This window comes from Oncorhynchus gorbuscha, linkage group LG04 (assembly GCF_021184085.1).
Source record: "Oncorhynchus gorbuscha isolate QuinsamMale2020 ecotype Even-year linkage group LG04, OgorEven_v1.0, whole genome shotgun sequence".
NCBI classification, from domain to species: domain Eukaryota; kingdom Metazoa; phylum Chordata; class Actinopteri; order Salmoniformes; family Salmonidae; genus Oncorhynchus; species Oncorhynchus gorbuscha.
The window spans coordinates 68220016-68236171 of NC_060176.1; the positions used below are offsets into that span (position 1 = coordinate 68220016).

General features: G+C 39.2%; 1 protein-coding gene across 3 annotated transcripts; it reads right to left on the reverse strand.

Moving 5' to 3' along the window:
* Positions 1-1206: 1206 nt before the first annotated feature.
* Positions 1207-14427, reverse strand: traf1 (TNF receptor-associated factor 1). 3 transcript variants are annotated; one of them, XM_046347964.1, is made up of 11 exons: positions 14393-14427; positions 12916-13072; positions 12632-12716; positions 8140-8238; positions 6306-6467; positions 5229-5288; positions 5025-5093; positions 4427-4900; positions 2317-2500; positions 1891-2039; positions 1207-1632 (listed from the first exon to the last, which is right to left on the reverse strand). In XM_046347964.1, exons 3-11 carry the CDS (start codon positions 12689-12691, stop codon positions 1414-1416), a joined length of 1476 nt encoding a protein of 491 aa, XP_046203920.1. In that variant the 5' UTR covers positions 12692-12716; positions 12916-13072; positions 14393-14427; the 3' UTR covers positions 1207-1413. The 3 variants fall into 3 exon arrangements, with proteins under 3 accessions (XP_046203920.1, XP_046203922.1, XP_046203919.1); XM_046347966.1 differs by lacking the exon at positions 14393-14427 and having other exon boundaries at positions 1891-1932; positions 2024-2039; positions 12916-13447; XM_046347963.1 differs by lacking the exon at positions 14393-14427 and having other exon boundaries at positions 12916-13447.
* Between the last annotated feature and the right edge of the window lie 1729 nt (positions 14428-16156).

The following is a 16156-nucleotide window of genomic DNA, read 5'->3' on the forward strand; positions in this document are numbered from 1 at the left end:
ATCATCTTCATACAGGAAGTTCAACATTTCGCTCTCTAGCTGCTTAGGAACATTTATTTTTCTTCTTTTAGTGAGCCTTAAACGTCCGTCCCCCACCAAAAAAAAAAAAGTTATTTAGCATTTTCAAGCACTTTTAGTAATTATGATAATATCCATGTCATTGTGAATGATAGTAGTATCTTTGATAATACCGCCTACCACTACTGCTGATTATTACACAAAACTGTATTACTAGCTATACTACCCTATTCACCATCATCATATGTCATAATCGTCTTCATTGTCGTCTTCACCATCATCATTATATGTCATCATCATCATAAGACTCATAATATATTTGTACATTTCTGTAAAGAAAATGCCTGCACAGTGTATGTAGCATTCACGTTGCATGACTGAATGCATTAATGTTTTTGTATGTAATGAAAAACACACACATTACATGAATATGTTCTAGTAATTAAATTCCTTGAGAATCTAGGATTTGATATACTAGCACTGACGTCAGATTGCGGATTCTGCCCTGTTTATTTGAGCTTACTCTTAAGCAAATAAAAAATAATGAAATCTATAGAGATCCATTTATGGGAAGGCTCTGTTTACTTCCACAGCGCTGCTATATGTTTATAAGGATTTTGCTTATGGAACAACACTGAGAGGAAATCTATGGCATCAGCTGAGATGTCATTTAGCAGATGAGTTGAGGGGACAATTCTATTTTTAAAATCTTTTCTGCCATAATGTCACTGGTATATACTACTTGTAAGTACTGCTATACACTTTTACAATTATCTTAAATGTTAAACATTTGAGGCACTCTAAATGCAACTAATCAAACACATCGTGATGTTGTTGTAATTAGCCTACATGCACCTGCATGGACAGTTTTGAGTATGGTAACCAAGTAGCTTATAGGGGCATCCAATTTTATTCAATGTGTAACATAAAAATCTCCTAAATGTCATCTGAGAGTGTTTGGTGCCATGGCTTACTGAACCAACATTTGTCAAAAACACTTTAAAGCATAAATAACGCAGTGGCCCTTTGTAGCTCAGTTGGTAGAGCATGGCACGTGTAATGCTAGGGTAGTAGATTCGATTCCTAGCACCAGCCATACATAACATTTATGCATGCATGACTGTAAGTTGGTTTGGATAAAAGCATCTGTTAAATGGCATATATTAACATAATTGGTGGTTGATGCAATTGTGTTTATATTTTCTTTATTCATTTCATGAATTCACAGTTTTTTTTAAACAAAACTATAATATCTCATTAGCAGTAACAAAACACCATTGATTGTCTTGAAATTATTTCTGAAAATGATACACCCTCATAAATACAAGTACAACCATACAATGATATTTCAGATTTTTCTCTTCTTCTCCTTTGATAGATCATTTGAAGCATGGCTCAGGATGAAGTGTCAACAACACACTTGATGAAGATTGTGTCGTCTTTCAAGTAGGCATGCTTAGGCGAGTGAAGTTTACCAAGAGGGAAGAAAAGTGGGCAACCACTGGCCACATTCATATCAGAGACAGGCCTTTGGAAGGATGAGGAGGTTAGATCGGGCCGGAAGGCGTCAATCACGTGTTCTCTGTGATTCTGATCAAGCAGGAAGAAGGTGACCTGGTGAGGAGATATGCTGATTAGACACTAACATGTCTGACATACACTCACAAGATGGCTGATCATTCTTCATAATTTTAATGATGCAGAGGGAAAGAGATGAGAACTACATCCACAAAGAGGCATGATGAGTTTTTGTTGAGTTTTATCTACTGTAGAGACACATCTCAAATAACATTTCAGTTGAAAACTTCAACCCTTTAAATTAACCATTTATGATGTATGTTACACAGATATAACACAGATAATCTTCCTTACCTTGTGCTTGAATGGCCATGAGAGGAGTAGGTCATACTCCCCCTTCATGATCACAAAGAAAAGAGAGATATGAGTGCCTTTTCCCACCCCGTCACCATTCAGGTACAGCCTCATGCACACCTTGAATCCATACCTGGCTGTGTAGAACGCTAGAAAAAAGAGAGGACACAAACACATTGATATAAACTTGTTCCAGTGTTTCAGTGGATACAAATCATATTGGAGGGAACTTGGTTCCTCTGAACCAGTGCTGTCTGTATAATGTTTCAACAAAGCATCTACATAAGAACAATTTAGTTCAAATGAAGCACTTTCTAATGAAGGCCTATTTAATAATGTATGCATAGAAGACTGTCCCTCCGTGTAAATAGACTGCCCTTCACCACTGGTTCCAATGTTTTAGATCAAGTTGAAAGAGTACTGTACCTGGAGAGTACAGGTTTGGTCTATTCCCATGGCTAGAGACGGCCTCCTTCATTTTGGTGCTGAGGTCAGACAATCTCCAGATGAAGGTGCCGTCATAAGAGACCTCCTGGTGGGCGCTGAGACATTGTTTCATGGAGCTGATGACCAGATCTTTCCTTGCCATTCTATGCTCCTGCTCTGTCACCTACAGGGCAATATTCAATTAAATTCAAAACAACTTTATTAATCTCCTCAGGGTCAATTAAGAAGACATAGTCAGGTTACTGTATCAACATCCTCCACATACAAATGTAGTATGTTCATGTGATCACCATGTTGCAGGACACCTTTACTGCAATGCAGAACATTTAAAAATTTAAAAAAGTTTTAAAAGGCATCTGGAGTTTGTAATTTCCACTTTGAAAGTTATGTTTTTGATTTGAGAGAAATATTAGAGCATATGGTTACAGTGAATACAACAGATAAAAACTTCTTGACAATGTAACATTACCTTATATTCTTCTGTTAATTAAGCTGACACATTTTATTATCCAGTGCAACAAGCACAGAGACCATTGTAATGTGTTCAACTGATAAACAGGGCCTGCTCCTGGCATAAGTGACATAATCAGTCGGGTAGGGCCCCCCGGCCGCTAGGGGGTCCGTGACCCAAAAAAATGTAATAATAACTTTTTTAATGTTTTAGGAACTCAGTCAGGGTCTCAACTTACCGTTGAGGGTTACAATATTAGAACACACAAGGTACAAGTTCAACATTTGGTTGTGTCTCAATTATCCATGTCAGTTTACAATATTTAGATTGGTAAATTAGTCTAACCAGTTATCTATACTTGAAGTAATCGTTGCCAAATAGCAACCGGGCACAGAGGGCACGTGCTCAGGGGCCCTGACCTCCAGGGATCCCACATTGATTTTCTTAGTCACTCTCACTCAGATCATTAACATCACATAAGTCATGGCAAAATGTGTAGAATTGCAGGAAATTTACTTCAAAACATACATTTTTCTCTCCAGGGGCGGGATTCTTAAAAACAGATTTATCAAATATTTACTCAGAGTTACAGTAAGAAATCCCCCAAAAGCTGAAATCCCCACAGCTGTCACTGAATAATGACATCTCTTTTCCCATTCATTATGAGTAAGGGGGTTGTTGAATTGTGATTTTCATCAACTGACTCCCATCAACAGTAGCTTGTGCATTCTTAATCCATTTATGGCATGTTTATGCCACTTTTTATGGCTCCTGATTTTCTATTCCACTTTTTTTGTCTCATAAATGTGTCTTGTTTGTCTGCTGCTGTTTGACATTAAATGTCCCCTTGGGATAAATAAAGTACCTATTGTATTCTACAGATGTAGGATCTTCATTTGATCACTCTGTTGCAGGAGAACTTTCCTATAATTCAGGAAATGTTTAACTCGTAGTGTATTTTCAGGTTTAAAAAACTTCTAAAGTTGGTAATATACACTTTGAAATTTCAGACTTGATTTTTCCTTATGAAAAATGTATCAACCACTACAACATGTCTATTAATTATAATCCACATAATGATTCACATTTCCTGTTGCTGCAGGATTATTTTCCTGCTGTAGGAAACTGGCTCAAATTAAGATCCTACATCAGTATGTACTGCTACATGAGTAGAGGCTGTCTACTCTAAGAGTCAGGGAGGAATGCTTGCAGAAGCGGCATATAAATTGATATTTTTCAGCAAGGCCAAATTCATTCTTGACAACAGTCCGTTTTTCCGACCAATATGTGACATTTGAGGATTTCCTTTCCCCATCACTGTTCAGGCAGCCAGACCAGCATTTTATTATGCTATTTTACTTCAAGAATAGTGGGTGTATGCAGCAATACTTAGTCTACAATTCCACCGCTGCAAATTAGGAGCATCAGAAAAGTTACATCCTTGAACGTATTAGCCTACTTTTCTACAATTTGGGAGGATAGTAGACGCATGCACTTCTTAATAGTTGTTTTAAGAAGTATAATTCAACTGAACTTATTGGAGTGTGATTCAACTTTTTGGAAGTTCACGGCATGCTCTGGAATGAATCAGCTGGTCCACAAAGATGAGTTTATGCTCGAACTCAAGATATACTGTACCTTTATTTCTAAGTGATAAATCATTTCCTGGTTACTCTGGTTCTCCCTCTCCACAGCCTTCATGCTCAGCTGGGTCTTCTCCACCTCCCTGTTCAGGACGGAGATGATGTTCTCAGATATCTGGACCCTCTGCTGCAGTGTGTCTATCTGCCGCCCTAGGTCCAAGAGTATGGTCACCTGGTCATCATCTCGCAGGCTGTGAGCTGCCGAGCTATTCCTTCCGTCCCCTCCTTCCTTCTCCAGCTCCCCTTCCCCCTTTAATAGTCCCATGTCCCAATGGAGCCTCAGGCCAGACAGAGTGTCTCTGAGATGGGGCAGCTGCTCATCCATAGCCCTGTTCTCCTTGCCTGGGGCAGGGGCTGATAGTGGGGAGGCCTGCAGGTCACTGCTGGTAGTGGTGGCAGCACGCAGCAGGAGCTGAAGGTGGCCAACATGGCTGCTGTTCTCATGCACTCTCAGCTTCTCTGTGGTCCCCTAAAATACATGGGATTAGAAGCAAAAATGTCAATAACTGTACTGCAAAAGCTTTCTAATTTGTCACATTATTTGTATTTGATGCCCCATTTATTATAATGCAGTAATGGCATTAATAGCATACCTTAAATGTGCAACCAACTTCAGAGAAAACACAATACTCTTTCCCCTTGGAACCTGGAAGAGGATTACTCTGTAGAATTAAGACAATTTTGACAATTAACATGTGGCAACAAAGAAGTGTTTCAAAGCAACCATCAGCTATACAACAAATTACATCATTGGATTTGACAGGCGCTACATTAAGAACAAACATATTTTTTCCTACCTTTCCATTTCTTTGTTTTTTATCCGCTTTTTCCTCTCCAAGACTGTGACATGAGTGTGTCTGTAAAATAACACACAAAAATGCTGAAGATATTGAGAGAATCAGTCATCTGTAGGCCTACAGTTTCTTTCATAGAATCGATAGCTACACGAGGTATCTAGTAATACCATTGATTAAGTACAGCATTACTTAAGTAGTACAGTACAGTAGAATGGGCGGCAGGGTAGCCTAGTTGTTAGAGCATTGGACTAGTAACCGGAAGGTTGCAAGTTCAAACCCCCGAGCTGACAAGATACAAATCTGTCGTTCTGCCCCTGAACAGGCAGTTAACCCACTGCTCTTAGGCTGTAATTGAAAATAAGAATTTGTTCTTAACTGACTTGCCTAGTTAAATAAAAATAAATTACTTAAGTAGTACAGTATTAATGTTTCAGAGTAGTATGCACTTAAAGTTTTTGCAGTCGGTTCTAACAACCCTTTGTAGACATTTTCATGATGCCCTACCCCCTAATGGTCAACCTAACTTTACTTGAGTCTAAAGTGTTCTGTGGCTTTCTGCTCCCCTTCGCTGCAGTCCAACGCTCTCAGCAGTCTCCCGCCCTACTCAGATCACTGGCGAAAGGGAATATGGGGCAGCAGTAAACACTAGAGACCCTGCGGCTTCAGCTGCGCTGCAGGGACCCCTCCAATGTCACACTGACCCCATCTCCAAGACCCCAACCAATGTTTTTTTTTTACTAGAGAACAATTCCAACATATTTTTTTTTAGAATTCCCAACTCTGTAACTCCTGCAATTTAGAGCCACAGGAAACAGTACACTGGCTATTTATTTCCATAACTCCATTAGTCAGCTAGCACTACATTTTTATTGGGTGTGTTCCAAACTTTCAAAACTCATGGAACTCTTTACCTCTTATCTAACCATTTTGTAGGAGGAAAAACACTTCATACCAGGGCTGAACATCTCAGAATGTCAGCGAGACCTGTTAGTGTCAGTATTTGCAACTCAGGCGAGGTGGTTAGTTTGACAGCTACTGAATGCACGTCTGGAACTGGATTCTTTGGGCCAGTCTTACCTGTAGCTCTATGGGGCGCAAAGAATGGCAGCATGCAGGGCACACTGACATGTTGTTTGGACAGGCCTTCTCCAGGTGACAGGCCAAGGCCTTTCGCAGCACCATGTGACCACAGCCTATGTTGCAGGGGATTAGGGCATACTCACACTGCCCCTGGTGCTCCTGAACGAGGATTCAAGACAATTCAGAAAGGACAACAAAGCAATCTATAACCAAACCGAGCTCAGCACAACATTTCAGTGAATCAATCAATTTCATCCTCAACATCTCGATCTCAGTGCAAAATCAATATCAGCCATCAAGGGCCATTTTGATCTAGATCATTCAAAATAGGCCTCTGTTCTTTTTATTAGATTCTGTTTCCCCTTCTTTTTCAAATAAACTTTCAATGGCAACATTTCAACTAAACTTTATGAGATGATATACTTGTAATAAACAACCTAATTATCTTAGCAGCATTAGATGATGTATAATCACTAAGTACTGTCCTTATTAGAATTGTAGCATTGTGATCGAAATAACTTTGAATTATTTTGGTACCAATTTAAAAGATTTGGTCTACAAGAGGACTTGGCATTTTAATTTCGTTTAGATGACATATTGGCCACTGATCCTGATCTAATTATGCAACTACTGTAAAGAACTTTTTACATTTTACCTACAAATTACAGTGTTTAAATTTTTTTTTTTTTAATAAAGCTACAGCACCAGTCAAAGGCTTGGACACACCTACTCATTCAAGGGTCTTTCTTAATTTGTACTGTTTTCTATATTGTAGGATAATAGTGAAGATATCAAAACTATGAAATAACACATATGCAATCATGTAGTGTCCAAACAAATCAAAATATATTTTATATTTGAAATTCTTTAAAGTTTGCCTTTGCCATGATGACAGCTTTGCACACTTCTGGCATTCTCTCAACCAGCTTTAAAGTTTCTTCAAGTGCAGTTGCAAAAACCATCAAGCGCTATGATGAAACTGGCTCTCATGAGGATCAGCACAGGAAAGGAACACCTAGAGTTACCTCTGCTGCAGAGGATAAGTTAATTTGAGTTAACTGCACCTCAGATTGCAGCCCAAATAAATGCTTCACAGAGTTCAAGTAACAGACACATCTCAACACCAACTGTTCAGAGGAGACTGCGTGAATCAGGCCTTCATGATCGAATTGCTGCAAAGTAACCAAAACTAAAGGACACCAATAAGAAGAAGAAACTTGCTTGGGCCAAGAAACGAGCAATGGACATTAGACTGGTGGAAATCTGTCCTTTGGTCTGATGACCTCTGTGTCTTTGTGAGATGCAGAGTAGGCGAACAGATGATCTCCGCATGTGTGGTTCCCACCGTGAAGCATGGAGGAGGAGGTGTGATGGTGTGGGGGTGCTTTGCTGGTGACACTGTCAGTGATTTATTTAGAATTCAATGCACACTTAACCAGCATGGATACCACAGAATTCTGCAGTGATACACACTGCATATGTGAGAACTCCTTCAAGACTGTTGTAAAAGCATTCATCATGAAGCTGGTTTTGAGAATGCCAAGAGTGGGCAAAGCTGTCATCAAGGCAAAGGGTGGCTACTTTGAAGAATCTCAAATATAAAATATATTTAGATTTGTTTAACACTTTTCTGGTTACTACATGACTACATATGTGTTATTTTATCATTTTGATGTCTTCACTATTATTCTACAATGTAGAAAATAGTGAAAGAAAGAAACCCCTGAGTAGGTGTGTCCAAACTTTTGACTGGTACTGTATATCAGTGTCACTGTCACACAAAAAAGTCATTCTTAAATGTATCCTTCAAATGTATAAAAAGTGTCAATACCTCAAAGTCTTTGAGAATACTCCTCCAGGAGCAACCTTGGTTAGCACAATGCACTTTCAACTCCAAGATCTCCTTATTGATGGCTGCATCACTGAATAACTGATGTAACACATAGGAGAAAGATGATCAACTTTCAGTACTTCAATTAATAATTCAGTACTTCCACTTTAAATCACTTTATTCCTCAGAGGGAAAACGTTTATGCATAATAAAGAATGGCCGGATTTCTATATATCACACTGGCGATTTCTTCCGTGCTAAACTGGTTTGAACGACAACGTTTTCCGGCTGTCATTGTTCTGAGTTGATACAGTTTGATGTGGATCTTTGAAGTGCTGCTGTCTGTGTCTCTATACTGTTAGATTTCAGAAGCAATAAATACACAAAGTCATTCTATCGCTTTAATCATCATCATAATAATCATTCAATATTACAGTAGCTAGTGAAAACTGACGACCAACAATGCACCCACTGTGGAAGGAACAGTCGGAGGCAGTCAAGCCTTTGCTTTGTGACCCTAGAAAAGGGAAGATGAATGCTAAATGTAAGGTAAAAAATTTTACTGTTATAAGCTTCAGCAATTAGTTTCCATTCCACTGTGATGCTCACTAAGTATTCAATGTGGCTCATTAACCCGATTGAATCAAAATATAGGAGTCATCCACCATGAAAATAGATTTTTCCAAATGTTCCGTCATATTGATATGAATATACTACGAGCCTATTATTTTAGCATGACAGACCAAAATCCTAATTAAACAAGTGAGCTGATTATGGGGCGTCTGCTGTTCTGCCTAGGATGATGGGAGGAGCTCATGCTGAACCACATTCTTTTGGGCTTAGACTTGGATCAGAAGCATTCGGTTACAGTGATGACCAACATGGGCTCATTAATATTGTATTAATATGGTATTATCAAAAATAATACCTTTTAACCATTGTAGTTATATGTCACGCATGCTGAAGTATTAGTTTTATGTTACCTGCTGACTTAACATATTACTATTCACTAGTCATTTTTTGGCGAGACACATGTCTCCGCCATAGAAAAACAACACTGCATTTTGACATGAATGGGAATGTCCTTTTTAGTCATTATTTTTCTATGGACTCAGAACCTCAGCAGTGGACTAATTTACCTCAGACACATTTCAACTGGTTCAACGCTGTGAACTCTACAGCCATTCTAATTACACCACTGCACTCCACTCCAGCAATCTCTTCACATTGATTGTCTTTCTCAATTCTTACATTCTTCTGAGAAGACTTAGACCAGAACAGTGAAATATTTTATGTCAATGCAATTCTCTGGTGAGAATTCAGCTAAAATCAGAATATAAACTCTGATTAGAGGGGGTAGATTATGTCACTGCCAATGTCAGACCTATGAGTCTCCTGTTTTGGGGAGCTGAAAAGTACAACTCAATTGTCAGTGTTTTAAACAATATCTAGAGCACTATTCAATCCGTAGCACTGAAGAGCTGCGCTACAGTGCAGTAGAAATACAGTGCCTTGCGAAAGTATTCGGCCCCCTTGAACTTTGCGACTTTTTGCCACATTTCAGGCTTCAAACATAAAGATATAAAACTGTATTTTTTTGTGAAGAATCAACAACAAGTGGGAGACAATCATGAAGTGGAACGACATTTATTGGATATTTCAAACTTTTTTAACAAATCAAAAACTGAAAAATTGGCCGTGCAAAATTATTCAGCCCCCTTAAGTTAATACTTTGTAGCGCCACCTTTTGCTGCGATTACAGCTGTAAGTCGCTTGGGGTATGTCTCTATCAGTTTTGCACATCGAGAGACTGAAATTTTTTCCCATTCCTCCTTGCAAAACAGCTTGAGCTCAGTGAGGTTGGATGGAGAGCATTTGTGAACAGCGGTTTTCAGTTCTTTCCACAGATTCTCGATTGGATTCAGGTCTGGACTTTGACTTGGTCATTCTAACACCTGGATATGTTTATTTTTGAACTATTCCATTGTAGATTTTGCTTTATGTGTTGGATCATTGTCTTGTTGGAAGACAAATCTCCATCCCAGTCTCAGGTCTTTTGCAGACTCCATCAGGTTTTCTTCCAGAATGGTCCTGTATTTGGCTCCATCCATCTTCCCATCAATTTTAACCATCTTCCCTGTCCCTGCTGAAGAAAAGCAGGCCCAAACCATGATTCTGCCACCACCATGTTTGACAGTGGGGATGGTGTGTTCAGGGTGATGGCTGTATTGCTTTTACGCCAAACATAATGTTTTGCATTGTTGCCAAAAAGTTCAATTTTGGTTTCATCTGACCAGAGCACCTTCTTCCACATGTTTGGTGTGTCTCCCAAGTGGCTTGTGGCAAACTTTAAACAACACTTTTTATGGATATCTTTAAGAAATGGCTTTCTTCTTGCCACTCTTCTATAAAGGCCAGATTTGTGCAATATACGACTGATTGTTGTCCTATGGACAGAGTGTCCCACCTCAGCTGTAGATCTCTGCAGTTCATCCAGAGTGATCATGGGCCTCTTGGCTGCATCTCTGATCAGTCTTCTCCTTGTATGAGCTGAAAGATTAGAGGGACGGCCAGGTCTTGGTAGATTTGCAGTGGTCTGATACTCCTTCCATTTCAATATTATCGCTTGCACAGTGCTCCTTGGGATGTTTAAAGCTTGGGAAATATTTTTGTATCCAAATCCGGCTTTAAACTTCTTCACAACAGTATCTCGGACCTGCCTGGTGTGTTCCTTGTTCTTCATGATGCTCTCTGCACTTTTAACGGACCTCTAAGACTATCACAGTGCAGGTGCATTTATACAGAGACTTGATTACACACAGGTGGATTCTATTTATCATCATTAGTCACTTAGGTCAACATTGGATCATTCAGAGATCCTCACTGAACTTCTGGAGAGAGTTTGCTGCACTGAAAGTAAAGGGGCTGAATAATTTTGCACGCCAAATTTTTCAGTTTTTGATTTCTTAAAAAAGTTTGAAATATCCAATAAATGTCGTTCCACTTCATGATTGTGTCCCACTTGTTGTTGATTCTTCACAAAAAATACAGTTTTATATCTCTATGTTTGAAGCCTGAAATGTGGCAAAAGGTCGCAAAGTTCAAGGGGGCCGAATACTTTCGCAAGGCACTGTATAATTAAAGCTAATGTTCCCGCTTTAGCAGAGACTGCATTCATAGTAAACATTGCATATGTCAGACAATAGTAAATCATTTTATCTATCCAGATACAATATTTACTATTGCACATTTATTTTGTGTAGGAATACAAAGGATTTAATGCCAGACGTAGATGGAAGGTAGATGGATGGTAGATGGAAGGTAGATTAAAGGTAAATCACAGAGAATATTTGAAAGGTAAGGGAAGGTAGATGGAAGGTAGATTGGATGGTAGATGGAAGGTACTGTAGATGGATGGTAGATGGAAGGCAGATGGATGGTAGATGGAAGGTAGATTAAAGGTAAATGCCAGAGATAGATGAAAGGTAAGGGAAGGTAGATGGAAGTTTGAAGAAGGTAGATGGATGGTAGATGGAAGGTAGCTGGAAGGTTGATGAAGGTAGATGGATGGTAGATGGAAATCTGAAGAAGGTAGATAGAAGGAGAGTGCTTGGGATAACACTAGAAGCACCAATATTATACTGTTGTAGAGCCTCTATTTGAATGTGTATCTAGGAATAAATGTAATCTTGCTTCCCTATATTAGAGCAGAATCCTACCCACATCAGGTCCATTCACACAGCACCTTGGGGTCTGTACCATGCATAATAGTAAAATAATGAAGAATGTAAATTATGATCACACCTCTATGTAAAGATACAGGGGCACGGGGGACTCTCCAACAACTCTCCCTTTGGATTAAACTCATTCAATGTAGGGTTTTTTACAGGAAAGTTCACTTTTTGACGCTGTGGTGTTATAGTGAGTCTGAAAAGATAACTGTAGCCTACATTTAGAACGGTATTTTTAAAGGATGTCCTAACAAGGGGCAATCTGGGATTCTAAAAATAACAAAGTAGTCATCCTGCCACTTGTTTTGGTAAACGGCTGAGGGATGGGGCTGGAGAAAGGTGAACACTAGACGGAGCTATGGATGCTAGGCTTGACCATCCATGACATTTAAAAAAACATGTTTTGAATCATACCTGTGTTTATTAACAATTGCATTGTTTTATAAACAATGGAGTAAAACAGGCTTATAATTTGGGCTCTGATGGGTTACGACAGTTGAGCTAAACTCATGAGGCATTTACAAGTTAAATTCCCCAACAATCCATGGCTATATATCAGAAATGTAAAAGTTAAAAAAGAATGTACCAATCCCAGATTGCCTCTTTAATGTGTTGTTGAAGTGTTTTTTTTGCAGTAATTTATCCGTGCCGTAATGTTTTTGTTGCCCATACTCAAGGTCATATAGGCTTGCTGTATCATTCAATTCTATCCACTTGTGCTATGACAGCATTTAAACAAAGTTCAGTAATACTATACATACATTGTCTGATGTCAGTATGCTTGTTTCACTCTCTGAGCTTGGATCTTCTTCTTTGCACATCTTGCAAACAAGGTTGTTGTTATTACTAAATAACAACAATGAACATATGGGATTAGATTTACAATACAATATACACAGATATGTTAACAGAATTGTAATATCTTAACTTAATTTAAGGGAATGGCAAAAAAGGGAAGTTGTAGGCTGTGTTAGAAATTGTTAACTTTGGTTATTGTTGAAGATGTTTCACAAAACTTTGAATATAAGTAATTTAAATGCCTTACCTCACTAACCAACTGACACAAGCGAGGCAGTAGCGGTGGCCGCACAAAGTTTGACGTGCCTCATTCAGTACGTTATTACAGTTGCTGCACAGGTACTTCTGCTGGGGTACATCATCGCAAATACTTTGAGGAAATCCAGAAGGATACTCATTTTCACCTGGTGCAGATGGATCATTGTGTGAGTTGCCAGTCGGTTTTAAACTAGACTCCATTTATAATTCACCAAGTTATGTTTGAGATGGTAATTGTCACTATTCTCTCCTAATATATGATGTGTCCATTAAATAGTGTCAACCTTTGTAACCTTTTTGAAGCGAGAAAACTACCGTGGATTTCCCCCCTGTGGTAACCTGGAAACGTGTTAAAACCCCATGTGTGGTGCCGAACAATGTTGTACTTTACGGTGAGTAAGGCATCAACTCCAAGCATGGTGTGCAAATGAGGGGTAAATATTTCCAGGAGCCAGCTTACGTAATGCTATTACCCCCTACCCTACGCTTTCTCTCTCTCTCTCTCTATATCTCTCTCTCTCTCTCTCTCTCTCTCTCTCTCTCTCTCTCTCTCTCTCTCTCTCTCTCTCTCTCTCTCTCTCTCTCTCTCTCTCTCTCTCTCTCTCTCTCTCTCTCTCTCTCTCTCTCTCTCTCTCTCTCTCTCTCTCTCTCTCTCTCTCTCTCTCTCTCTCTCTCTCTCTCTCTCTCTCTCTCTCTCTTCTTTCTTTCTTTCTTTCTCTGCCTCTCACTCTCCCCCTTTCTCTCTCTCTCTGTCTCACTCTCTCTCAAGCTTTCTCCCTCACCCTCTCCCCCTTCTCTCTCTCTCTCTCCCTCCCCCTCTACCAACTCCCTCTCCCTCCCCTCTCTCTCTCCCTCCCCCCTCTCTCTCCCTCAAACACACACACACACACACAGTTATTATAACCAATTTCTCAGAAATCGCGAGGGGGTTCAATTGCCTCCATGACCGTCACATCCGCCAAATAGGAAAGTCCCTGTTCTATCATTTCCACACATCCTGTCACTCAACACCGAACACAACCTTGTGGTAGAGGCCCCTGAGAAGTTTGCCTATTGTTGCTGTTACTGTCAGTAAAAAAAATGTTTTTGTCATTATACAGAATAACTCAATTAGGTAACTGAAGATGATTACAATAATGAGCACATTACTAAAACATGACGGTTGTAAAAAAAACACACACACACAACACATAATACGACATAAGCATTGACTCCTCAAAAGGTCCCATTAAAATGAACCATAACTATCTGCTTTGTTGTTGCATGGCAACAGGCTGTCATGGCAAAACTAACAGCGATGCAAGTAATATGCAAGGATGTTTTAAAAGTGCAGTTTACAGGAGCATTCACAAGATCCATTTTTCTTGGCAAAACAGCATATTTTCTATTCACATTGATATTATTCTAAAATAATCTGTTCAAAGTTGAAGCACTGTACAGTACAACCAAAGATACTAGTAACTAACCTGAGATACACCACCGATGTTGTTACCAATGGGAGAAAATGAAACATAGTGGGCAGAACAAGTAAGGAAGTGGTCAGAGCCAAGCACAAGCTAGCGAGATCCTATTGGCTCTTTCTAGCATGTATTTGCATAATTCCATTAGGGAACGCCTACTCTGTGAAGTGTGTGTGTGTGCAATAACTCAATTCGCCTTTGCACTCCTAACGATGCAAATTTTAAGTTGACAAAACTCATTGCACTCTGTTCGTAACAGACTCTAGTTTTGGGAACAAAAAACTGTATTGGTATTGAGATTGAATGTTTCATCGATAAGAACATCTGCAGAATGTCGGCCAAATTTCATCTAGCTCAATCTTCTCTCACTTTCTGCCATTGGACTTCCTCTCATCACCATATTTGGTGGTGAGTGGAAGTTCTAAATGGATGCTTCAGATTTCGACATCTGGTGAGACAACGGGCTCCTTCTTCCATCTGTGCTACAACCACATGAGAACAAAAATGATATAAAACCTATTGGACTGCTCTTGCTTAAACATTTGCTCATTCAAATTAAAGTTATAATAGCTCTAAAGCATATTCAAGTAAAATCGTAATAAAGAGAAAACAATACCTTAAGAAATCCACAAATGTATAATTGTTGTGCAGTTTATATCTGGAGGCTACATTGAGGATTTACTTTCATTATTTTTCGGCATTAGTGAGTAAGCCTGAGCTTTAGGGCCTAACTTTATGTGCGCCAAATAGGAACAGGCAGGTAAAGTTTTGGTGAAGTGGTAAAAGAGGATGATGATAGCATCCTCACACATAACATCGCCAGCACTGCTATCACCATCTTTTACCACTTCACCAAAACTTTCCCAAACGTTACTTTAATGTCCCTCCGTTGTCTTTATTTTTCAACTCTCCATTTCACAGCTTTTCTCTTATTGAATTCAACTCAAGCATTGTTCTTTTTGCCTCTGTGGATCAAAGTTTTTCAGCCATTTGTCTTTTGGGGTGTAGGCTACTTGGCGCGCATATAGTTTGGCCCTAAAGATTAGGCTTATGCACTAACGCTAAAACGAAATGTATCTTACAGATATGAATTGCACTAGAATGATACATTTACAGATTTTTTAAAGGTATTGTTTCTCTTTACTCAACCTGGCCGCAACCCACCCGCCCTTCGTCCAACCAATATATCATGACCCTAAATCCACCAGTATAACAATGCGCATTATGAGTCAACCTATACGTCACTAACTCTCCACTCCTTTTGTTTTACACATTACTTGGACACCTCCCTAAATGGGAGAGATTTTCTAGAACTGACCTTTTGTGTTAGTAACTTGTAGTGTATGCAGTTCAGTCTGAACACAAAGAACTGAGAGTTGCTGTAAACATCAAACTGTATTGTCTCTGTCTCTGTACTTCACTGACTCTGATGGCCCTGATAAGGAACAGACCTGGATTCAAATCAAATACTTTTTCAAATTATTTCAAAAACTTTATCTGGGCTTAATTTGAGCTTGCCTGGCACAATGGAACCAATAGAACACGATTGCAATCCCCTCCCATTTGGTAATCCAGGTAGAGTTGAGAAAACTAGAGCTAAATTATTTTAAATATTTCCAATAGTATTTGAACCCACGTCTACTGAGAAACAGAACAGCAGGAACACAGACTTTTTATAGGGTAATGATGACAGTGGCTCAACACACCATATCGCTCCCCATTTTCTCTTGTACACCTCACACAACAGCCCTGTGCTGTCAGAATGTCATT